This window comes from Bos mutus, chromosome 26 (assembly GCF_027580195.1).
Source record: "Bos mutus isolate GX-2022 chromosome 26, NWIPB_WYAK_1.1, whole genome shotgun sequence".
Classification (NCBI taxonomy): Eukaryota; Metazoa; Chordata; class Mammalia; order Artiodactyla; family Bovidae; genus Bos; species Bos mutus.
The window spans coordinates 24197742-24223947 of NC_091642.1; the positions used below are offsets into that span (position 1 = coordinate 24197742).

The 26206-nt window shown below is 39.9% G+C and overlaps 1 protein-coding gene across 5 annotated transcripts in view; it reads left to right on the forward strand.

The window, feature by feature from the left end:
* The window catches only part of SORCS1 (sortilin related VPS10 domain containing receptor 1), a 575198-nt gene that overhangs the window by 299562 nt on the left and 249430 nt on the right, over positions 1-26206 (forward strand). For all 5 annotated transcript variants that reach the window (XM_070363590.1, XM_005897015.2, XM_005897018.2 and 2 more), the window contains exon 3: positions 17521-17620. In XM_070363590.1, the coding sequence (XP_070219691.1) occupies positions 17521-17620 (100 nt within the window). The remainder of the gene's footprint in view (positions 1-17520; positions 17621-26206) is intronic.

The window sequence follows — 26206 nt, forward strand, 5'->3', positions numbered from 1 at the left end:
GTTCGTTCTTGGATGAGAGTGTTGAGGAGATAATCTAAGACAGAGGTTGTGAGTATGGACTTTGATGCCAGGACTGACACTTGAAACTGGGTCCTGCCTGTGAAGAAGTTGTGTGAGTGTGGCCACAGTCTCATGTCTTTTGGAGCCCTTTTTTCCCCCGCTGTCTATACAGTACAGAAGTCTGTCTGTACGAATTTCTTGCCAGGGGTTGTAGAAGAAGCCTTTGCTTTTTTCAGTCATGGCCCTCCTATTGCCCCTTTTCTCTGCTCTACTGTTTCAGAGCAAGGTTCTGTACATAGCAGTTGCTCCATCTTTGGTGGGCAATGCTTGTTGAATCTGCATAGTTGCCATGCACATTGGTTTCCCAGACTATGCTCCTCCAGAATCTGCAAATTCCCAGGTTCTTCTCCAGAATTCTAATCAGGCTGGTCCCAGAAGTCCATCATGATACGTATATCAAACCGTTACTTTATTTTCCACTGTTCACAAGAATTTTGCTGAGGACTGTGACTCTCTCTTGAATAGAGTTCCACCTCTTAAAGAGTAGATTAATGCTTGATTTTGCTCCTAAAGCCCATGAAACAGCCCAATTTTGTTCCTTGAATTTTAGAAAAGATTGGTTCTTACTAATAATTGGTATAAAAAGCAAGCTTTGGCAAAAAGAATAGTTCTTTCTCAGGAACTTCAAACACATTTTACAGCAAACAAGGGTTGAAATGCCTTTGGGAGTATGAAAATAGTAACTGAGTCTCATTAGTCTCATCACTGTCAGAAATATTTGGTACATGGCTAATTACTTAAGGCCTGATGTTAGACACTGTATAAAGGAAACTGCCTCTATCCAAGGAAAGCTCCTTCTAGAAAAAAAAAAAAAAAAACCTCTTAAAGATATGAAAACATCACATCTTCAGTACATGCATGCTAAGTTGGTTCAGTCATGTCCTATTCTTTGCGACCCTATGGGCTGTAGCCCTCCAGGCTTCTCTGCCTGTGGGATTCTCCAGGCTAGAATACTGGAGTGGGTTGTCTTGCACTACTCCAGGGGATATTCCCAACCCAGGGATGGAAACCTGCATCTCCTGTGTCTCCTGCACTGCAGGCAGATTCTTTACCACTAGTGTCACCTGGGGAGTCCTACATCTTAAGGTACCGGGATGGAAAATGATCAGGTAGGTGTTCACGGTGGTGGTATTTGCAAGAGACACAAGACGTTGCATGGTAATATGGGAGGGAAGTTTAGCTCCCAGTTAACTACATAAACGATGCTGAGCATTGAATGACTTAAGCAAGGAGTCCTGGAGACTCCTTTCCTAAGGCAAACTCTGAACAGGATTTTGGGTGATCACTCTTCATTTTGAGAAAATTTGGTTCATACACCCTGATGTGAAAATGCCAGGGCACCCTGCCTGTCATTTCTCTGTCACCCCTCAGGTAGCTGTGACACACAATCTGCACTTCTGACCATTTTTCATCTGGGAAGCAGCCAAAGAGCATGTTCTCTTGGCCCTTGCCCTGGCATCAGTCTCCAGCTATGTGCTTTCATCTCACTTCCTGTAAAAATTCATCTGGAGATCCTGTGCGTCACCTAAGGTTAGGTGTCAGGGGACCAGCATACTGATTCATATTTTGAATCACAATCGTTGCTATATAGCAGACTTTGTAATCTGGTAGATCCCTTGGATGCATAGTGATGGATGAGCTTCTGGTGATTAAAAAAAAAAAAAGTCCATAACTCTCAAACTGTAGCTCAAGTTGAAGTGAGCGATAATCATAAAGCATAACTAATACACTGCTGAATTATTCATTTTGATTATACAAACTGCACCCTCAATGTCAAAGAAGTCATACTCCTTCTAGGGTCTCTGTAAGCAGAATGTCTCAGGAACTGTATGGTCCTAAGAAAAAAGGGACTGTCAAGTATTGAATCAGGCCTGTGCTAAGAGTGTGAGTTGAAGAAATTATTATATAAATTATACCTAGAAAAAATTATGCATAATGAATATGAAATTATTATGAAATGTTCATAGAAATAGTCATAGGTTACTAGGTTTTGGTACAATTGATAACTTTCTGGTAGCCTGCAGGTATTCCTCACTGAAAAATCAAGCCCAGGAGTGACTCCTGGCCTGAGTCCCTCGTCTGGGCCGTATTTCTCATTTACTTGGACTCTGCTTTTTTACTTCTTGTATTTTCTAGTTTATTCTCCATACAGTAGCCAAAATGATCCTTATAAAATGTAGTCAACTTCAGACTTGGCTTTGACCACACCTTTCCTATGCCTTATGGTCTCACCTGGGAGAAAATCTAAACTTCTTACCATGTACTTTAAGGAAGACCTTACATGATCTAGGTCCTGTGTATTTCTCTGTATTCATCCCCCTCTAAGCTAAGAGCACACAAGTTTCTTATGGTTTCTTGAATACACCTTAAGGCCTCTGCATTTGTAGCTTCCTCTGCTTCCAGTGCATGCTTGCATCATCTACTCATCGAGGTCTCCCAAAGCCATCCGATCTATGTAGCCACCACACTGTCACTGTATACAGCAGGACCCTCTTTTGTTTTCATCTGAGTATTTATGTAAACAGGAAAATATAAACAGTTTTATTGAAGGGGTTGATTATCTTATGCTAAAATGCAGCCTCCTTGAGAATAGGATCCTTGCTTGGTTTATTGAATATTTTTTGCCTCATGTCCAGAACTGGACAACTCACTCCAGTATTCTTGCCTGGAGAACTTCATGGACAGAGGAGCCTGGCAAGCTACAGTCCATGGGGTCGCAAAGAGTCGGACACAACTGAGCAAGTAACACACCTGTCCAGAACTGTATCTGTAATATATTATCCTCAGTTTACCTAGTTGTTGAGTGACAAGCTCGGTGGTACACACACTTTTTATAGAAGTGGCGTGCATACATTTTTCCTTGCATGCACTATTCCTACTTTAGTGATCTAGAGGCATTGCTTTCTTTGGTTAGTAGGTGACTAAGGCTTCACTGATCTGATTCTTTCCCCTCTCTTAGGATTCAAAATGGAAACCATCCCAGAATGCTGATAGCCTTAAATTTTAAGAGAAAGAAACCATGTCAGGCACCATGTTGATGGTTATTCTGGGGTCCAGACAGGGTTTTCTGTGATTATGCAAATCTTTTTACTCTCATATGCGGTGAGCTCCTTGTATATTAGTAAATATTTATAAAGCTCTCTATATTGACTGCTCCCCAATCAGGTTGATTAGTGTTTCTTCTCAGCAACCTTGTGAGGTCAATCACCATTATTACTGAACAGCCCAGAGAGGTTGGGCAACTTGCCCAAGGTCACTCAGCAGGTCATTGGCAAAGCCTCATAGGCAACTTCAGAGCCCATTACTGTGACAAGTCCTGGCATTGATTCCTCCAGGAAGGGTGACCCCTAATCACTTTTCTTGTAAGGTAGGCATATAAACACTAAATGTTCTGAAGTGAGAGAAATGTGAAGGCCTTGAGTTGAAGGAGTTATTGGTGCAATTAGAAACTGGAGCCAGATATTGAAAATTGAAAATGCTGCTTAATGGAGGTGAATTGGAGGACATATTATTTTTGAGAGAATGAGAGAAATGTAGTTTGAAAAATAGGACTGTGAAAAGCAGAGATGTATGTAGAAAATCAATTTGGGTGGCTTTGGGAGATGAAAAATAGTAAGTTATAGGGCAAAACCTTTCAGAAGAGTCTGGGTCAGGGTATTGGAAATAAGTTCTGTTCAGAAATAAGTTTAGTTCTCTAAAATAATGTGTCACCAACTCACCTCCATCAAGCAGAGTTTCGTGATGTTCTGTGAGGGTGAAATCTGGTTTTCAAATACATAGTATTTCAGCCCTTGAAGCCCAGCAGGTGCCACTTGTAATCAACTTGCTCTACTGTATCTCCTGCAGGAATATGTATCAAGGAACATGATCTCAGTTTTAAGAAATCATGCTGCATCTCACGTTCCATTATTATTTTGGTGTTCTTCCCTTCCTTTAGGATTTAAGATAAGTAGTTCTTGAATAAATGGAGCTACATACTAAAAAAAATAAATGTAGTTCTAAATTGGTGGACTAACCATTTGTTGTTCAGTCGCTCAGTCATGTCCAACTCTTTGTGACCCCATGGACTGTAGCACGCCAGGCTTTCCTGTACTTCACCATCTCCTGGAGCTTGCTCAGACTCATGTCCATTGATTCACTGATGCCATCCAACCATCTCTTCCTCTGTCGTCCTCTTCTCCTCCTGCCCTCAATCTTTCCCAGCACCAGGGTCTTCGTACCAGGTGGCCAAAGTATTGGAGCTTTAGTTTCAGCATCAGTCCTTCCAGTGAATATTCTGGGTTGATTTCCTTTAGGATAGACTGGTTGGATCTTCTTGTAGTCCAAGGGACTCTCAAGAGGTCTTTTCCAACACCACAATTCGATTTGAAAGCATCTATTCTTCGATGCTCAGCCTTCTTTATGATCCAACTCCCACATCTGTGCATGACTACTGGGAAAACCATAGCTTTGAGTATATGGACCTTTATCAACTAAATGATGTCTCTGCTTTTTAATATGCTGTCCAGCCATAAATCAGACATCCAGAACTTGGACCTGACCCTATGCCCTTGCACTTGCTTTTTCCTCTGCTTGTAACAGTCTTTCTCAACATGCGTACCTTCCCACATATATCATTCAGATTTATCCTCAAATGTCTTATTAGTAAGGCCTTCTCTGACTACAGGGCTTCCCTAGTAGCTCAGTTGGTAAAAAATTCACCAGCAATTCCGGAGACCCTGGTTCGATTCCTGGGTCAGGAAAATCCCCTCGAGAAGGGATAGGCTAGCCACTCCAGTATTCTTGGGCTTCTCTTGTGGCTCAGCTGGTAAAGAACCCGCCTGCAATGCAGGAGACCTGGGTTCGATCCCTGGATTGGGAAGATCCCCTGGAGAAGGGAAAGGCTACTCACTCCAGTATTCTTGCTTGGAGGATCCATGGACAGACCATGGGTTTGCAAAGAGTTGGACACGACTGAGCGACTAATACTTATATGTTTCTAATGTGTCTCTTTCTGCTAGAGTGTAAGCAAAGGAACAGCGATGTTGTATTTGTTTTTTGTTTTTCTGTTTTATTGCCAGTGTCAGAAACAAGGCCTGGAACCTAGGAGACACAGTACAAATAATTGTTGAATTAATGAATGGGCCATTATACTATATCAGTGCACTCTAATATGTAGATTAACTACACGTTGTGTGTGATTATGAAGAATCAGAGTCTTGGACTTCTGGTGAGCATTTTTTAGCACCTATTACTAAGTATTCTGGTGCTACCAATGCCACGATAAGTTTCAAGCCAAGAAACACCTGGGTGTTTTAATTTATATTGTGGTCATCTTGACATATTTAATAATGCAATGAAGGGACCGTGGTAAGATTGTGGGTAGGATTGCCAGTTTTTCCTGGATTTTTGAATAAAATTGGCAAAGCTGAGGGAAGTAGGACCTGACAGTTTTCCTGGATATTTATGGACAAGTGTCAGTGTGGCCTGGAGTCATGGTGTAGGTTAGAGCTCCAGTTGGCTGGACCATCAGATTTTCTGAGCAGAGTATTGCCTGTGAGTGGGTTCGATATCACTGCATAAAGACTGGCAGGGATAAAGATCAATGACTAAAGTGTTTCTGGGCTTTCCTTTCAAATTTCATTCCACGAGGGATTCTGAAATGTATTCTCAGTAAGCACTATATATATTTGTGATTTTTAATATCCTCTTTGACTGTCATCCCTCATCCTGGTCCCTTTCCTGAATGTAACCACTATTTTCAGTTTGATATGATTCCAAAGTGTGGTTACACATAGTTTTGTATATATCTAGGGTTCTGATTTAGTTTATTTTGTAATTATTTTTATTATTATTTTAAATTTTTATGTTTTATTTGTTTTTAGTTTTGGAGGAGAATTAACTTTTATATGTAGAATCGTGTTTCTTACAGTATTAATTCTAGGATGATTAAGCTTTATAATTATTTTTCTCTAATGAGATAATGGTACTTTGCATATTTTATAGCCTGAAATTCTGAAAAATGCCTTAGCACATGAATCAGAAAACCTGTGTTCTCTTCATGACTTGGTCTCAACTGAATTCTTGGCTTACTTTACACTGAGTCTTAGCTTCTTTATCTGCAGAATCATAAGGTCAGACCTATTCAATTGTGTAGAAACCGTACTATATTGATTTCTGGAGGTTGTGTGAAAGTGTTAAAGGGTTACTAAAAGAGGCAAACCAGGGTATCTGGGTATGGGCTAGAGTGGACAACAGGGGGTTCAATGAATTTAACTCCTATGTGTCTACTGTACAATTTGAAATATGTTTTAAATACCCCACTACTTTAATAAAAAATAAGAATAAAAACCACTAAACAGATCAAATTACCTCTAAGATTTTATTGAAGATCCATTTTAGAATCTTTAGCTTCCTTCACGTTAATAGATGGAGATCCCCCATAAATAGTGATTATTTAAGAAACTATACGGTGTAATGAGGGCTTCCCAGGTGGCTCAGATGGTAAAGAATCTACCTGCAATGCAGGAGAATCAGGTTAGATCCCTGGGTCAGGAAGATCCCATGGGGAAGGCAATGGCAACCCACTCCAGTATTCTTGCCTGGAGAATACCATGGACAGAGGAATCTGGCAGGCTATAGTCCATGGGGTCACAAAGAGTCAGACACAACTGAATGACTAAAACGTTCACTTCACTTTTCATGCAGTAATGAACAAATCATGTTTTCTCTCCAGGCTCAATCATTTCGTCTTTAAAGAAGCTAAATAGAAAGTAGACAACATGTAAAAGGCAAAGAGGGTATACCCTCCTCTTGAAACTCCAGCCCCTGGTTGTCTCCTGTGATTTGGGGATGGTGTTTTTCTCTAAGCCTTACTCCAGGCTTCACTATGGATGTCAAGTTCCTCAAAACCACTCCTGCTACAGAAATCCTTGAATTTTGCAGTCATGACTAGAGATCAGTGGTTCAGTCCTCTCCAATTACATGTGGGGAAATAATTTACTCATTTCCAATTCACTTAATTTTTAGTCATCATGTGAGGTTGAGGCTCCTACCATGTATAGAAAAAAAAAAACCAAAAAACTCATAAAATACCCTTATATCATGACTCCCAGAGAACAACTTCCATAATTTAGGATAATTAATCATTTAAATATCAGGGAATCAAATAAATCCTATTATCACCACTAAATGACTAGTTGCTTAGCTTCCAGAATGCATTTTTTTTCCATAGTTTTCACTATGTTCTGATTGAAGGACTAGGAGGACTGATTTACATTGGCTTCATTTGATAAATATTTTACTTATTTTTGCCTATTTCCAGGCAAGATAATCATAGTGCTCCTTTAGTCAACCAGCATACCATGTGAGAGTGAAGTGAAGCACTCTGCCAGAAATAACAAATGCTGATGAGCAGTTGCAGGTTAAATTCATTTTCTGATAAGGATTCTAAAGCAAGGAATATACATGTGGATGTCCTTTCATGTCTGGTACCGTTCAGTCTTCACAAGCAAAGGCACAAGCTGCAGTAGTCCCTAGAGCCATCAATGCCTTTAGAGTCTTGGTTTATTAGATGCTTGGGCTCAGGGTCCTTATTCAAATAGAAAATTGACTTTAGAATGATAATTGGCAAATGTCATAAACAGTAGTGGTTCCTCACTGGGGAAGAAGGTGATCTACATTCTGGGAGCTCTCTTAGAAAATGCTGTTGTTTTCCAGACAAACTATTCCATCTTCCTATAACGAGCTGCTGCTGCTAAGTCACTTCAGTCGTGTCCGACTCTGTGCAACCCCATAGACGGCAGCCCACCAGGCTCCCCCGTCTCTGGGATTCTCCAGGCAAGAACACTGGAGTGGGTTGCCATTTCCTTCTCCAATGCATGAAAGTGAAAAGTGAAAGTGAAGTCGCTCAGTCATGTCCGACTCTTCGCGACCCCATGGACTGCAGCCCACCAGGCTCCTCTGTCTATGGGATTTTCCCGGCAAGAGTACTGGAGTGGGTTGCCATTACCCTCTCCGCCTATAATGAGCATAAAGCTTAAATGGACAAGCCACATTGTGTCTGTATGAAGCTGGCTTTGGAGACTAAATGCCCAAGTTTGAATCCAGTCCCTGCTCATCATTGCTGTGTGGTATTGGCAAGTTGCTCATCCTCTTTAAGTCTCAATCTCTACATCTGTAAAATGTAGATCGTCCCAGTTCTTAACTCATAGGGTGCTATGAGGATTAAATGAGCTAATCCTTACAAAGTGCTTGTCAGCCCAGGGTGTGGGATGTTTTAAGCATTTGGTGAATGTCCACTATTATTATTCATAAAATATTTGGCACAGCCAGTTATGAGTGTAGCGTATTGCAGCTTGTGGGGATGTGACCTCAGCGTGGTCATGGAAGCTTTGCATTGGATCAAAAATGCCTGGGGATTAGGGTCATGTCAAAAGAGAGAACGCTTTAAAAAGCTAAGCAGACTTCCCTTTTCCTAAATTTGTCTGTATCCTTGTAACTGATAAATGCATATTATGTTTTGCATTGCTCTATTTGTATATAATATTTAGTACATTAATGCATAATACATTTTACGTACACATTTGTATGTGTGCTTCCTAAGTCAGCCCCTAATTTCTCTTATATTTCTGCCTCAGCATTAATCCTGTCTGACTCAAACCCAGCAGGGAATCCTGAAATTTTCTTGCTCCCTCATCCTCCAAAAAGAAATGCATAAAAAGAGAATAATGTGAAATTTCTTGAATGATAGCTTCTGGTAATAGAGGAAAAGGTCTCAGGGTGTTCAATCAGCAACATTGTTTGAGCATCTTTTGAACACCATGGAGAAGCTACAATGGTGGAGGGAGAGACAGAGAGTAAGCATTAATACAGCTTGTTGTCCAGCCGCTGGCCATCAGATGAGAGGGGAGCAGACCTAGATGAGGGTAATGTATGGCAAATATGGAACGTAACAGGAGAGGATTCAAGTGAGTTATGTGGGATATAAAGGAGAGTCATCCCATTCAGCAGAGGGCCGTGAGAAGGCTCAATAAAGGAAGGGAGAAAGTATATGAGTGAATTTTGATGGGGGGAAAAAAGGGTGAAAAGAGAAATGTAAACTAGCCCTGCCTTCAGAGAAGGTAGTCTATTAGCACTGAACACTTTGAGCATTGACAATTTTAGGACAGCATAGACAGGTATGGGATGTTGTAGAAGAAACAGCAAAGGCTGCCAGTCAGCTGGCGTTGTCAGGAGAGGCATCCAGGGAAAGGAAAAGATGATAAGGAGTGTGTGTCCTCTGCCCGCCCCACTGCTGTCTCTTGGGCAGTGCGTATTATATTTGCAAAGACAGAGAGGGATAAGTGAGGCTGCCTCTATGAGAAGGAGTGAGTAGTAGTTTCTCCTGGACTATTGCAACAAGATCTAGCCAGTGCAAAGATGGCAATGTTCTGCCCCAGGGATGGAAGGAGAGCTGAAGTGGAGGGTACAGATAAGAGACAGTGAGGCTAGACAATCCTCTGTGTGTTTGTCAGAAGGAAACTCGTGGACATCACCTTGTTAAGAAAATTACTCTTCCCTGTACCTATGCCCCAAAAAGCTGAACAGAAAACATCTGACTAAGTTAATTTGCACTCCCTTTTTTAAGCAAAATACTCTAGGTATTAGTACCAGTTTTGGTTATTTTTATACTCACTCAAAATGAACTGGGAGATATTTCAGAGGTAAGGGTAACTCCTTTCTTTAATGTTAAGTACCATAGATCTTTACTTACTGCAGAACTGTATGTGGGTGGCAATGTCTTCTATTCTATATCACCACTTTCCCACAGAGCAATATGCATGCAGTTATAATCAGATATATTCCAGTTTCTTAGCTATCCTGTGTGACTAGAAACATCAAGAATACAGTGCAATGCAGGGAACTATATTCAATATCCTGTGATAAACTGTAATGGAAAAGAGTGTGTGTGTGTGTAATTGAATCAGTTTTTTTATACAGCAGAAATTAATACAACATTGTAAATTAACTATACTTTAATAAAATAAAAGAATGCAGTGTGATGATACAAGGAAGGGAAGAATGATGACAAAGAAAGACCAAGAAGATGAGAGGGGACTTTCACAGCTTATCGTTTAATGACACATAAGTACTGTCCCTTCCATTAAAAAAATAAACACTTCTTTTCTATTAAAAATTAAATGACATTCCAAATACTGTGTCATATGGCAAAGTGGAAAGTATCTGTATAGTACATTGACATGCCTCCCTCAATTCTGCTGTTTAACCCCCTTTCCTCTGATTCTGCAGGTTAATCTGAAAAGCTCAAGGAATCCAAGAAAACAGAGGGAAGCTTGTTCAGCTCTGGATGCACCATAATGTCTCAGCAGCACTTTTAAATTATATGTTTAGGCTGACAGGCAAATGTATTTCAGGACAGAATCCTTAGAAAGCAGGAGACAATTTCCTTCAGCTCCACGTCATCGTTTGATGTAGATTGCCTATTATATTCTCGAGGTATTATGAAAAATGGTTTGGGAGATATTTTCTTGACAGTGGGTAGACTAATGGAATCTGGTGACTGTATTTAAAATGTGCAGGGGTTTGTTATAACATGGTAATAGAAATATCAATTGCACTGACAGGTTAAAAAAACCTGTCAATGAATGATAATGAAGTTATTTAAATGTCGACTCACTCGCAAACATTTTCCAAACCCTAAATTATTCTCACTGCTGTAACCTCATGCATCCTAAGTTCTACAGGAACAGAGTCTGGGACGTAGCCAGTGCACCCTTGCCTCTGGAAGCTATTTTTATGCCACCAAATTCACCAGGGACAGTGGAGGTGTCTGCTCTTAATGATTTTAGGAAAGAAAACACAGAAGCCGCAGACACTTGATTTAGAGTTAAACACTGTTCCTCCTTCAGGATATCTCATTTGAGCTGATTTGAGTGATGCCTTGATATTTTTTGTCCCCGGACTTCTCTCTACAGCTTCAGTCTTCATTTCGTGACTTTGGCATTATGGCATGGTGTGTCTGGGAGAGAGTATATTCCGTCTCTGGGGCCTGGAAGTGGAGAAGGAAGTTGTCAAGTTATGTGGATACTTTCTAAAAGCCTTTTTCAAGAAGAAGCCTAGCTTATCCTCAATTCAAAGAGGGTGTCCATCAGGCTTAATGCATTCATTCACCCTCTGTCTGTAGAAGGCACCTGCTATGTACCAGAATTGTGCTGAGGACTGGGGACTTGGACATGAACAGAGATGTGTGCTTTCCTATGGTGCTTCCAGTGGCCAGGTTATAAATGCCAGGCAGAGGTTGCTCCATTAAACAATAGAGGAGCATAGAGCATGCTGACCACCCTAGTCCCACTTCAGCCTGCAGAGCTCATTGTATCTGCTCATAGCAAGGACTTCAGTGGTTCTTGCCTGAATAGCTGAGCTTCTTAATTTTGACTTCGTGGAAATCCAGTGGGCCACATGAAAAGAGCAAACATCTGTGAAGTCAGTCACTCAGCCAAAATAATCAGGTTCCACAAGTGCGTAGGGCGCTCTTCTGAGAGCTCGGAAGACAGCAGTCCACAAGACATCTTTCCTACCCTCATGGAGCTTGTATTCTGGTGGGAGAATTTTATTTTTATAATAAAAAATAAGTAAAAATCTTTCAGATGTGGGTAAATACTATGAATAAAAAATAAAAGAGGCTAAGGAGGAGCAGTGTCCTAGGAGAGGGGTCGCTGAAAGAAGTGAGGGGCCATCTGTCAGGGTATCTAGATAAAGAGCTCTGCAAGTACAAGAATAACAAGGCAGGAGTGGGCAGGAATCAGGGGCGAGGGGAAAAGGAGAGGTACTAGGAATGGAAATCTCAGGATTATACTGCAGTCCTATTAGATACAGAGTCAATATTATTTGTCTATAGCAAGTCTGGAGTTTGTATGGAGACAGGACACTGACTGGTGACCCAGCTTGTGAGCTCGTAAGTCCCCTTCTGTTTGACTTCAAGTCATTGCTCTTGCCATTCAGCTGTGACATCTTGGTAATCTTCACGAGCCATCATCACATCATTAAAAGGTTGACCCATTCACCTTGTCCGTATTTCTAGCCTCCCCAGGAGCCTAAGTGGGCCACATCAAGGCACACTTTCTTTGTGCAGCATTGTGAGAGTTTCTGGTTAGACTTCTCTTAATATGGCTTCTGGCAGGTCCTCTGGATTTTTACTAAGTATGAAGAGAATCCAGTCTTGGGCCTACCCCATGGGGAACTTCTAATAATTTCAGTTCATATTCCTTTTGTAGAATTAGGTTTTGTGCATACATTTCCTTTTTCCTCTTGTAGCTTTTGAGAGAGGAAATGCAGCATGTGGTTAAAGATACAGCCCTTAGTGAGTGCTCCACTTCCAAGTTCTGTGGCTTTAGTTTAAGTAGGTTGGTTATACATGTGGGCCTTCCTTATCGGTAACATGTGACTAATACCAGTGTCCCTCTCATGGGATTCTGAAGGAGCCGAAGAGCTTAGATCACATTGTAAGCACCCAATAAATGTACATTTATAATATCTGTTAGGATTCTTAAATGTAATAGTCTATTCAGCAGTAGAATCCTGACACAGTTGTTATAGAAGCAGAGTACAGAATCTTTTATCAAGTGCTTACCTTACCTCTCTGATCCAAGTTCCGCACAAAACTACTAACATTTATGCCTCAAAATATGATAGGCTAAATGTGGTTACATTTTAAAATTGTAATAGCTTCATGAGATAGTCTTATCTTCTAAGCAAACTAACTCTAACTCATTTTCAGTGATTGAGATTTTCCTTGAGGATTCACATGATGGGTTTTAGTGAATGTTGGCCAAAGAATACTAAAAATCATCAAGAAAAAGAATGAGTGGTAAAAGGAGTAACAAAAGCTATAATTTGTAGATGGTTTATTACATATCAGCCATTGTGCTCAGCACTTTTTATGGATTAATTTAGTTTACAGATGATTCTGTGCTTATTTATATCCAATTTGATGATACTATAAGATTATAGTAGAGGAAATCCAATCATACATTTTATTTCTGCCACTCCTTGTGGAAACTAGCTGTGCCCGGTGTTCATCCCTTGGAAACTCTGTCATCTCAAAGAGATCATAAGTTCTTGGAAAGCAGGGGCCATGCCTTGAATGTGGTTTCTCTACCCCTCAGAGAAGCTCTTCTCAGGTCTATGCATATAGTAAATACTTAAATAGAGACATGCTTTCAAATGTTCTAAAAGTCACTATTTAAGATGCATTTGTCAAAAAGGGTAAAGATTAAGGATCAAACACAAGAGCCTGCAGTCCTTGATTTAATCATTTGCTATTTATTTTCCTGATACTCTTATTTTTTAAGCTTTCTGTATCTTCTAGCACAGTATAGGTGTTGACAGAAGCTATGTTTTTAATCTGTAATAAGCCAACTTATAAACACAACTGGAAAAAATGTTTGCTTTGGAATGTTTTAAAAAATGGTACAATTGGAGGATTCAAGGCTGCTTATGTTGCATCTTAAATATGTCTGTGTATGGTACCTATTTTTAAGATTGCTTCCTTTTTGCCTTCACAGCAACAGTCACTTTATAGTTAGCATAACTGACATTTCTCTTGGCAAATTTGATTTGTTTTAAATATTTTTATTGTTCTCCTTTTCTTATGAAACCAAGAGCCATAATCTTTGTTTGGCTTTTTTTTTTTTTTTTTGGTCTTTCATATTGTTTCCCAAAGTATATTGTTCAGAAGACTAATCTCATTAGATATCTCTCACGAATGGATCCTGTAATCAAATATGTTTTGAATATGCTTCATGAAATATGCATGTAAGAGGTTTGCAGTGTATAATACAATAATAAAATTTATGTATGTATATAAGAATAATAAAAATTCTAAGTTCTGAAGTTAAGAAACATTAAATTTTGCCTAATCAAGTGTTTCCTAACATTTTTTTGATCTCAGATGATACTCCTCTCCCCTGTATTTAGAGATGACACTTAAAATATTTAACAGCTAGTGCACTGGCTCCACAGCCAGCCTGCTGCTCAACTGTCTGTCTCTTCTCTGTTCTTTCCTAGCCCACATCCCTAGGAGACTGAATTTCCCACATTTGACTGTGCAGGCATGACTGGAAGCATCTGTTGGCTGTGAAGGGGAGTTTGGGTTTGCAGATGGACCCTAGGAATTGCCTTCCAGGGTGCAGTCCCTCCTCCAAGGTCACTGTCTCCTCCGCTGGGGCTCAGGCTGACTGTCATAGGAAGTGGCATTCAGAACAGGTGCTGGAGCAAGTGTCTTGGGTCACACAGTGACACTTTGCTATTTCAGCCCTCAATCTTTCGGTTGCTGGGACTGAAAGGCGATCTGGGCATTTTCCAAGGAGAGGCCCTGGTGATGAGGCTGGTAGAAGTAGCTACTCAGAGAATGTGGTGCAGTAAACTATTTGCCAACTGGTTCGCAATCGTCAAGCGTCTTCACTCCTGTATCACTGTACCAGTGTATCCCAGCTGGTTGGTTGTTTTACCCATGAAACTTGTCAACACTCTATATAATTCTGGTTCTGCGGGACAGCCACAGACAATTGCTTGTCTGTGACATTTGGGGTATATGGAAATGCATCAGTTTTTTTCTATTAGTTACTATAATACCACAATGTTTAAACATTTAATTTTGCTTGAATTGACAATTAACAAATTTTGATTCACTTTTTGAGCTTTGAAAAATCAAGGGGCAAAAATGGCACAAAAAGTCATGGCAGATACCTGAACTTTCTGGGCTACTGATGTTACAATAAGAGAAAAGTTCCTAGTTACATTGTAAGTTATCTGAAAAGGAAGTCGTTCACGTAAATCTGAATTAGTCACTCCATTATCATCTTTCACACTTGGATTTCAGTTAAGTGTGCGCGTGCGCACACACACACACACACACACACACACACACACACACACGAGTTTTCCCTTGTAGTTGTAGTTTGTGTTTTGAATGTAAAAATATTCTTTGAGTAGCTCAGAGATTGAGTTGATAGAAATTACGGGAAACTATTTTTCATGCTTTTATAAACTGATCCCTGCTTCTCCTTTCTTTTATCGCACTAGAAAAACATAAACTGTTCTCGCATCCCCAACACAGTTCTATTAATTTCTGCCTACACAAAATTTATAAATGTGGAAGTATTTGTACATTTAATCCTCTTCTCATCACCCCTCCATAGGTTTTGCATCTATGTTTTTTGTTCTTGAACTTGTATCATTAAGAATACAAATAGAAAAAGTTATCCAATAAAAGGAGCTAGAGAAAGACTATTGAAATTTTGGAGACAAGCGAGTTGCAGTAAGAAGAGAAAGTTGACTCAGTATAACCACGGTGAGAGTGGGAAAGACTGGTCAAACACCAGGATTAGACTGAGTAAGGAAAGAAGCCTCAGATATTTCTTAGAAAGTAACAGGAATTTTCATGTCCAGATAAGTCTGATGAGAAAAAAAATATATGGAAGGAGAATTTAAAGAAGTTTGTCGTGGTTAATAGATAAGCTCTTCTGCAAAGAGATTAGGAATATTCTTCAAATATTCTTGGTTATTAAGCAAGCATTTGTTCGATTGAGCTAAAGCCCAGACTGGTCCTGAGGAAATCTAGTTATATATTTGGATTATATGAGGTGACTTCTATTTTTGGATGCTCTGACTACAGCTGACCCCTGAGCAACACAAATTTGAACTCTATGTGTATCCACTTATACACATTTTTTTAGTAGTAAATACTGTAGATTCTACAATGTGTGTTTGGTTGAATCCTTGGATGCAGAACCACAGATGTGGAGAAACTGTGTATATAGAAGGCCAGTGATAAGTTGTATGCTGATTTTTGACTACAGGAATTGTTGGCACCCCTAACCCCCTTATTATTCAATTATCAACTCTACATTCCTTTTCTAAAACCCTACCCATTTTCCATTTTCAAGATCCAAAGTCCTTCTAAGAAACTTTTCATAATACCCCAATCTTCAGTGATTTGGAGTGTAATCTAAATTCTATAAAGTGTTGTCTATATTTGCTTACTTATAATTTATGTATATAATATGTATTATAGTCTAATATAATCTAAAATTTTTATCTATCTTATAAATATTTTTTTGGTAAAGAGCTCCCTGTATCTCCAGCTGTAGTAAATTCTTAATTCTTTAATTCCTAGCTAATATGTTTTATAGCTTTCTAGCTCTGGTGCCTGATCCTGAGTAGGCTCTTAATGTATGACATTGAGGTTGATAACAGACAACTCTTCTATTTCATCTTTATGGTGTATGGAAATATGAAACTTCTATCATATAAATAAGTTTAAATAATTGCATTTTTGTGATTTTTCTGACTAAACCAACTTTATTTTCCGAGTCTTGTTAATTTTCATCTCTTTTGTTACATATAACACATTACCACTTTATTTTTCTGCCTTTTAAAGCTATTGGATTCTTGAAAGTAGGGGCTGTATCCTGGAACATAGCACAGAGCCTGTTCGTTTTAGAGGCTCTACAAATGTGAATGGATGAACTGCATTTTCCTTGGGAATCTCCTATATGTGTAAAGAAGCTGACAGATTTTATATTTGTTCCCTTTAAATTAAAAAAAAAAAAAAGCTGTGGTATAATGTAACACAGAGCTTAGAGTCAAAATACCTAGAGTCAAATTCTAACTGACTTTGAAAAGATCATTCATGTTCTCTCAACCACTTTCTTCAAATACACATAATATTTCCTACTGAACTTGGTTGCAACGATGATCTAATAAGATGTACAATTCTGAAATATATAATAGACTTATATAGAGAAGGTAATTAAGGCCTGTTTATTCAGTCTAAATTAATAAGTCATTGACCAATGTCAAGAAAAGATGAGAGAATCTCCAAAAATGACCAGAGTCAGTGCCAAGAAGTAATATCCTCCCAACTCCAGGTGGCTTAACACTGGAAAAGGCCACCGATTAGAACTGTGAAATCTCACTTACTATTAAGACATCTTCTTATTCTTAAATAATAAGAAAAGACTGAATGACCTTTGGAGGGACTAGCCCACCATATATCCTATGACTCATGAAAGAAAACACAATTTGTAGATAAATCAGGAGAACCTACTTTTCCACTGTGCCAAAGATAAAGCAGAAGTTTGGAAATGTCAGATCTAAGTAAAAGGTCTTTATTTCTTAGTCTGGTTTCAAGGGATACCCTCATTCTTAATCTTTGAAAATTAAACACATTCTCTACGCAATGCACGAATCTTAAGGAGCAGTGAGAGATGGAGTTTTAATTTTTACCAATTCAATTTAAATGCAAATGTTAACCACTCACATGATGCTACTGTGTACATAATTAAGCATCATTATATACTACATGAATCATTTAGAAACCTCTGGAGAGCCATTCTACTAGGTAAAACATGCATTACATTGACAAGCAGGCAAATGATGTATACTTCTGTCCTCATTAATGCTCCTTTTGAATTATAGGTCAACCGATTATGGGACAACCTATGAGAAGCTGAATGATAAAGTTGGGTTGAAAACGATTTTAAGCTATCTCTACGTGTGTCCTACCAACAAGCGTAAGGTAAGAAGTGTGTATTCAGCATGCTGTTTATTCATGATGTGACTTCTGTCTTGGCTGGCTCATCTCTCTAAACCACCTAAAAATCCATTACAGTTAAGCTTCAAGAGATATAAAGATGAGTTGATGGATGTTAAGGTGGTAAAATGTCTGACACATCATAATTTTCAGATCAGCAGCTGTGAATGTAGGAGAGAGAGAGGCAGGCATATCATTATCATTTCCAAAAGGCAGCTATAGGGAATGTCCTGTTGTCTGGATGCTCCAGACTCTTACAAGAGCTCTGACCAGTAAGTGGCAGGAATCAGAATAAAGCTTGACAAAACAAAAGAAAAGATAGCATTTTCATGGAACGTCCACCTCTATTCCCTTGACATGGAATAAATAGATTGACTAGAATTGAAGTGAATGCATTGTCCTAAGCAGGTTGGAAGTTTCCTTTCTAAAGTTTATTCAGATTGCATACAAATGTCAGGTTGGAGGCAATGCGGGAAGAAACCCTGAAGATCATCATCATATATGACATACTAATTTTACAGATGAGGAAACTAGAGTTCAAAGAAAGGAAATCACTTGCCTCCATCACAGAGTTATAGGCACAGTTGGGACAAGAATCCAGCTTTCTTGCTTGGCGATCATCCTGTTTCCACTGCATTATACTGCTGTCATGATGAGAGGTTATTTATTCTTCAGTGAAAGTGTTATTGCTCAATCATGTCCAGCTCTTAGCAACCTCATGGACTCTCCTCTGTCTAGGCTCCTCTGTCCTAGGAATTCTCCAGGCAAGGATACAGGAGTGGGTAGCCATTCCCTTCTCCAGGGGATCTTCCTGACCTAGAGTCTCCTGCTTTGCAGGCAGATTCTTTACCATCTGATGCACCAGGGAGCTGTCATGAAGATAGGGTTTATTTATTCTTCAGAGAGGGATGTTATTTTCTTAGGAAGAAAATAATATTTGCTTTTAAATGAGAAAAACCTATTTGTTTTAGGAGGAGAGTGGTGTTACATTCATTGTCTGGTTTAAAAAATTTGCACTATATGATTCTGACATATAATTTCTAAGTATTATATAAGTTATATGAACAGATAAGAATATCTATCAAGAAATTTGCAAAGGTTGTTCATTTGTCCCAAGCCAAATTCTCTTATGTTGGTAGCCCTGATACCTATGTTCTCATTTCAGATCTGTCAATAGGTACTATCATTGACTTTGAGTAGGTAGGTACTACATTTTGTCATCTGGCCCGTGGAAGGTAGATTAGGACATCTCTAAATAGTCATCCTCAACTCTAGCTGTAGACGCAGAGCAGTGGGCATGGTAGGGTGTGCAAACCTCTGCCCTACCCCTGTTGCTCTGGCTTAGGGCTCAGGGAACTGTATCTTGTGCAATTCCTCAGGTGCTTCTGATATATATCTGGGTTTAAGAACCACCTAGATAGGGTGTAATGTTTCTTCTGGCTCTAAACATTTCAAGTTTTTCAGTTGGAGCAGCATAATTTCTCATTGTGCATAGACTCTGAAGTCAGATGGCTTGACTAAAAACCCAACTAAGCCAATTAACAAGTATATAACTAAGGCGATTTCCTTAATCTCTCCTAGCACAGTGTCATCAAATTGAAAATAAGGATAATTATAGTACCTACCTCAGGAGGAAAGTTTTAAGGACTACATTAACTAAGGCACTTCAAGTGTTTAGCACAGAATAGCTAAGGCCTTATCATGTTTTCTCTTCACTTTATTCTCCTTTGCTCATCTTTATTCTCCTCCTCCATTAAATAATTACTGGAAATAATAGTAGTGACCGTCCTCTCTAAATATCAGTGTTTAGTAGACTTTCTACAATGATAGAAATGTTCCTCTAAGCTGTCCAGTGCTATAGACGCTAAGCACTTGGGGCTATTACTTAAATTATGGCTAGTGTGCCTGTGGAGCCAGATTTTACATTTAATTTCATTTTAGTTAGTTTGAATGTAAATAGGCACGTGTGGCTCTTGGCCACAGTATTGGGCAGCACAGTTAAATAATGTCAGCCTCACAAATTTCGAGATTTACCCTGAATGTTCCTATCTTGCCCTTCCTGGCTGATGACTGGTCCAGCATCAACAATCACATCTAAACCATTTTGATCTGTTGTATACGGTCCTAAATTGAGGAGCTGAACTTATATCCCTTATTTTTTATAATGAGATTTAGCTGTGTTTGTTGGCTTTGAATCAATTCTTGTAATCTCTATTGATTTTTCCTCTAGTTCACATTTTTAGTAAATTTTATTTAACAATCAACCAATTGTAGGCACCATAAGATATAGAAAGAAATAAGCCAGCTCTCCACCTTCAAAGATCCTATATTCTAGTAGTAAATGCAGTGTGAGTTTTTTTGTAACTAAGAAGTCTCTGACTCTGCTTCCACCTAGCAGGTGTCTTTGGGTGAGTCGTTTACATTTGTAAAGTGATATAGTCAAAATAAAGGAATTTACATCTAGAAGACACCTTAGAATTGTTCTGATCTAGGGATAGTCTCTGTTTTATTAATGCCATTAGAAGGAAATATGGTTTTTAAAAGTCAAGTGTCACATATTGAATGTCAGCATAGGCTTTTCTGTAGCAGCAGAGTATGTGGTAGTGACTGAAAGCTACAAGATGGTTAGCAGGAACAGGACTTGAAGAATGAGATCTAAAGTCCAAACGTAGCTCCTAAAACTAGAAGGAAAGCTTAGAAGTAATACAGAAGGGAGTTATTTCTCCACTGATCTCCAGTAGCATATTGGGCACTTACTGACCTAGGGAGTTCCTCTTTCAGTATCCTATCATTTTGCCTTTTCATACTGTTCATGGGGTTCTCAAAGCAAGAATACTGAAGTGGTTTGCCATTCCCTTCTCCAGTGGACCACATTGTGTCAGACCTCTCCACCACGCCCGCCCGTCTTGGGTGGCCCCACACGGCATGGCTTAGTTTCATTGAGTTAGACAAGGCTGTTGTCCTAGTGTGATTAGATTGACTAGTTTTCTGTGACTGTGGTTTCAGTGTGTCTGCCCTCTGATGCCCTTTTGTAACACCTACCATCTTATTGGGTTTATCTTACCTTGGACGTGGGGTATCTCTTCACGGCTGCTCCAGCAAAGCGCAGCCACTGCTCCTTACCTTGGACAAGGGGTATCTTCTCACCGCTGACCTTGAACGTGGAGTAGCTCCTCTCGGCCCTCCTGCGCCTGTGCAGCCACCGCTCCTTGGATGTGGGGTTGCACCTCTTGGCCGCCACCCCATGATAGAAGCAAGGTCTGATGCTGTAAAGAGCAATAATGCAATGGGACCTGGAATATTAGGTCCAGGAATCAAGGAAAATTGGAAGTGGTCAAACAGGAGATGGCAAGAGTAAATGTCGACATTCTAGGAATCAGCGAACTCAAATGGACTGGAATGGGTGAATTTAACTCAGATGACCATTATATCTACTACTATGGGCAGGAATCCCTCAGAAGAAATGGAGTAGCCAACATGGTCAACAGAAGAGTCTGAAATGCAGTACTTGGATGCAATCTCAAAAACGACAGAATGATCTCTGTTCCTTTCCAAGGCAAACCATTCAGTATCACAGTAATCCAAGTCTATGCCCCAACCAGTAATGCTGAAGAAGCTGAAGTTGAATGGTTCTATGAAGACCTACAAGGCTTTTTAGAACTAACACTCAAAAAAGATGTCCTGTTCATTGTAGGGGACTGGAATGGAAAAGTAGGAAGTCAAGAAACACCTGGAGTAACAGGCAAATTTGGCCTTGGAATACAGAATGAAGCAGGGCAAAGGCTAATAGAATTTTGCAAAGAGAACGCACTGGTCATAGCAAACACCCTCACCAACAACACAAGAGAAGACTCTACACATGGACATCACCAGATGGTCAACACCGAAATCAGATTGATTATATTCTTTGCAGCCAAAAATGGAAAAGCTCTATACAGTCAGCAAAAACAAGACCGGGAGCTGACTGTGGCTCAGATCATGAGCTCCTTATTGCCAAATTAAGACTTAAATTGAAGAAAATAGGGAAAACAACAAGACCATTCAAGTATGACCTAAATCAAATCCCTTATGATTATACAGTGGAAGTGAGAAATAGATTTAAGGGACTAGATCTGATAGAGTGCCTGATGAACTATGGACTGAGGTTCATGACACTGTACAGGAGACAGGGATCAAGACCATCCCCATGGAAAAGATATGCAAACAAGCAAAATGGCTGTTTGGGGAGGCCTTACAAATAGCTGTGAAAAGAAGAGAAGCGAAAAGCAAGGAGAAAAGGAAAGCTATAAGCATCTGAATGCAGAGTTCCAAAGAATAACAAGAAGAGATAAGAAAGCCTTCCTCAGCGATCAATGCAAAGAAATAGAGGAAAACAACAGAATGGGAAAGACTAGAGATCTCTTCAAGGAAATTAGAGATACCAAGAGAACATTTCATGCAAAGATGGGCTTGATAAAGGGCAGAAATGGTATGGGCCTAACAGAAGCAGAAGATATTAAGAAGAGGTGGCAAGAATACACAGAAGAACTGTACAAAAAAGATCTTCATGATTGAGATAATCATGATGGTGTTATCATTCACCTAGAGCCAGACATCCTGGAATATGAAGTCAAGTGGGCCTTAGAAAGCATCACTACGAACAAAGCTAGTGAATGTGATGGAATTCCAGTTGAGCTATTTCACATCCTGAAAGATGATGCTGTGAAAGTGCTGCACTCAGCAAATTTGGAAAAGTCAGCAGTGGCCACAGGACTGGAAAAGGTCAGTTTTCATTCCAATCCCAAAGAAAGGCAATGCCAAAGAATGCTCCAACTACTGCACAGTTGGACTCATCTCACATGCTAGTAAAGTAATGCTCAAAATTCTCCAAGCCAGGCTTCAGCAATATGTGAACCATGAACTTCCAGATGTTCAAGCTGGTTTTAGAAAAGGCAGAGGGACTAGAGATCAAATTGCCAACATCCGCTGGATCATCAAAAAAGGAAAAGAGTTCCAGACAAACATCTATTTCTGCTTTATTGACTACGCCAAAGCCTTTGACTGTTTGGATCACAATAAAGTGTGGAAAATTCTGAAAGAGATGGGAATACCAGACCACCTGACCTGCCTCTTGAGAAACCTGTATGCAGGTCAGGAAACAATAGTTAGAACTGGACATGGAACAACAGACTGGTTCCAAATAGGAAAAGCAGTACGTCAAGGCTGTACATTGTCACCCTGCTTATTTAACTTCTATGCAGAGTACATCATGAGAAATGCTGGGCTGGAAGAAGCACAAGCTGGAATCAAGATTGCCGGGAGAAATATCAATAACCTCAGATATGCAGATGACACCACCCTTCTGGCAGAAAGTGAAGAGAACTAAAGAGCCTCTTGATGAAAGTAAAAGAGGAGAGTGAAAAAGTTGGCTTAAAGCTCAACATTCAGAAAACAAAGATCATGGCATCTGGGCCCATCACTTCATGGCAAATAGATGGGGAAACAGTGGAAACAGTGTCATACTTTATCTTTTTGGGCTCCAAAATCACTGCAGATGGTGACTGCAGCCATGAAATTAAAAGACGCTTACTCCTTGGAAAGAAAGTTATGACCAACCTAGATAGCATATTGAAAAGCAGAGACATTACTTTGCCAGCAAAGGTCCATCTAGTCAAGGCTATGGTTTTTCCAGTCGTCATGTATGGATGTGAGAGTTGGACTGTGAAGAAAGCTGAGCGCTGAAGAACTGATGCTTTTGAACTGTGGTGTTGGAGAAGACTCTTGAGAGTCCCTTGGACTGCAAGGAGATCCAACCAGTCCATCCTAAAGGAGATCGTTCCTGGGTGTTCTTTGGAAGGAATGATGCTAAAGCTGAAACTCCAGTACTTTGGCCACCTCATGCGAAGACTTGACTCATTGGAAAAGACTCTGATGCTGGGAGGGATTGGGGGCAGGAGGAAAAGTGGACGACAGAAGATGAGATGGCTGGATGGCATCACCGATTCGATGGACGTTTGAGTGAACTCCAGGAGATGGTAATGGACAGGGAGGCCTGGTGTGCTGTGATTCATGGGGTGGCAAAGAGTCAGACACGACTGAGCGACTGAACTGAACTGAATACAAAAAGGAGCCCTGCAATCAAACCTATTGATGTCAATGTATCAATGTCAATCAAAGTGCATGGTTAACTATATTCACAGGACTTTCAAAAAGACATTTGGCTATGGGCATTTAGCTGAAATTAACACCCAGCTATTCTTTTTTCCAGAGAAAAAGAAACTGTTGCCCATGCCTCTGAGAACTGCTTTCTCAGTACAGGTTCCCTTCCAGAAGCAGAGGCAGGCCTGAGCTGTTTAAATCACAGTGTTTATGGGTGAACCTAAGAGAAGGGATCTTTTCCTCTACAGATAAATGAGGCTTTCAGGGTCACTTTCTGAGATGCTGATAGATTTAAGAAATATTGGAGGACGATGAAGGTCTTTACAATGGTGCAAAAATCAATAAAGTTGACATAGCAGTATATTTGTGTTCAGTTTTTCTACTTATGAGGTGAATTTATCACCATGAAATATGGACTTTCCCCCCCAAAGGGACATACTTGAACCAAAGAGATAGTACCTGCCCAACATTTTACAGTGTGAATATATTTCCCCCAATCAATGAGAGTTTATGTTTTAAAAAAATATATAGAAGAAGAAGAAAAGAAATACCAGGCTCTATTAATTATGCAGGACAAAGGCATTCAGCTTTGCTCTGATTCTCCTAGGACTTTTGCATCCTCCAGTGAAATGGCAGTCTCCTTTAAAGGGTTGTATTAATTCTTTTAAGTCTCCAGGGTGCTGTCTAGGAAGTTAACATCTTTTGTACCAGATACTTCTTTCTCCTCTTCATATCAGTGAGAGCAATTGGAATAAAACTGACATCGGAGTAACTGTCTTACATTCCCAGGAACCTGTTTTGCCTTCCTGTTCTTCTTGTTATTTTTAGCAGCTTGTCAGGACAAGCACAGTTCTTCAATCAACATGTCTCCAGCAGTGGGCATCATGCCCTGGCTTTCCAGGCAGCTTGTTAGGGGCATTACTGGGATCAGCCTCCAGAACAAAACAGGCCCATATTTTCTGTTTAAACTGATGATCATTCATTGGCTGTTTCTCTGCAAGCCTGCTGTAAATTACAGCAGCTTTCCTTGGATTTGTCTGTTACAGTAAAAACTGTAATCTCATCTTAGGTAAGTCTAGGCATTCTGAACTGACTGAGAGACATAGAAATCTGGCTCCCAGGTATTATCCTAGCTCAAGCATCCTCTATGTCAGAGGAACTCAGCACCTGGCCTCAGATATATGAGGTAGGCTCAGAAGTTATAGGAGTGAGTGGGTACAGGTGCCAGAGGAGAGGCAGGCTACCTATCTGTCACCATGCCTCCAAGGGAATGCACTCCCCCACCCACCCAGTTCATGATAAATCCCAAGGCTTGCTGGATTCAGAAGTAGTTTATTGGCTACCTATATATAATCTTCTTTGAGGAAAGATGATTTAACCTGTACCTGAAATGGACATCTGGGATGTAGAGGGTGATGGGGAAAAGTAATACAAATGTATCATAGAAAAAAAAATCAATACTGAAATCTAAGTCTTACTCTTATATTCTCACTGAGTTTATTTCCTTTCTGCCTAAAAAAGGAAAACTTCTTATACTCCATGTGCATCTGTCCGTAAAACCTTACCCATCACTCCCAACCAACCTTGGCTATGCTCCTTCCTGCAGTGTTGTAGAACATCTTCAAGAATTAAAGAATACAAAATCCTAAGTGGAATCCATTGGGAGAGAGAAGAGAAAACAGTGTTTTGTTTTGCTTTTTTTAAAAACTCAGAACAGCCAATTCATTTAGTTGTTATATGCTTGTACTCTCTGTATAGTGTGTTCCCAGCAAAGAAAAGACCTAGAGATTATTTGTTCTTTATGTTTCCTGTGCCCCCTGCATATCCCAGTTCCTTCTCCGTTCTGTGTTACCACCACTTAATTAATATCGTTCCTGCTAAGAGAGCCTTCCAAGACTTTCATCCTATAAATAGGATCCTGGCTCTCCAGAACACATTGATCATTCTTGCTGGTCTCTTGATACATGCCAACATGAAACACTGTTTGCATTTTCTCCAGATGTTTAGGTTTTAATTACCATACTGTATGTGGCACTTTCTAAATAAGCATGTGATTATTGACTTGTTGCCTCTTCCTTTTATATCCTGGGCTTAATTCCTCTTGTCATTTGCTTGGGTGGTCTATATCATGTATATATGTAACCTTTTCCTGGAGAAGGAAATGGCAGCCCACTCCAGCGTTCTTGCCTGGAGAATCCCATGGGCAGAGGAGCCTGGCGGGCTACAGTCCATAGGGTCACAAAGAGTTGGATATGATTGAAGTGACTTAGCATGCATGTGACCTTTTGGGACAGAAAAGAAGTGTGCTTGGCAGTGTCCTCATCTTCTCTTAGGAAGAATGATGAAATTGTTGAATCAGGACCTAAAAGATGTTGGACGTTTTAACATGCTGCTTTTGCATTTAACAGATAGGGTAACTGAATCTTGAGAGTT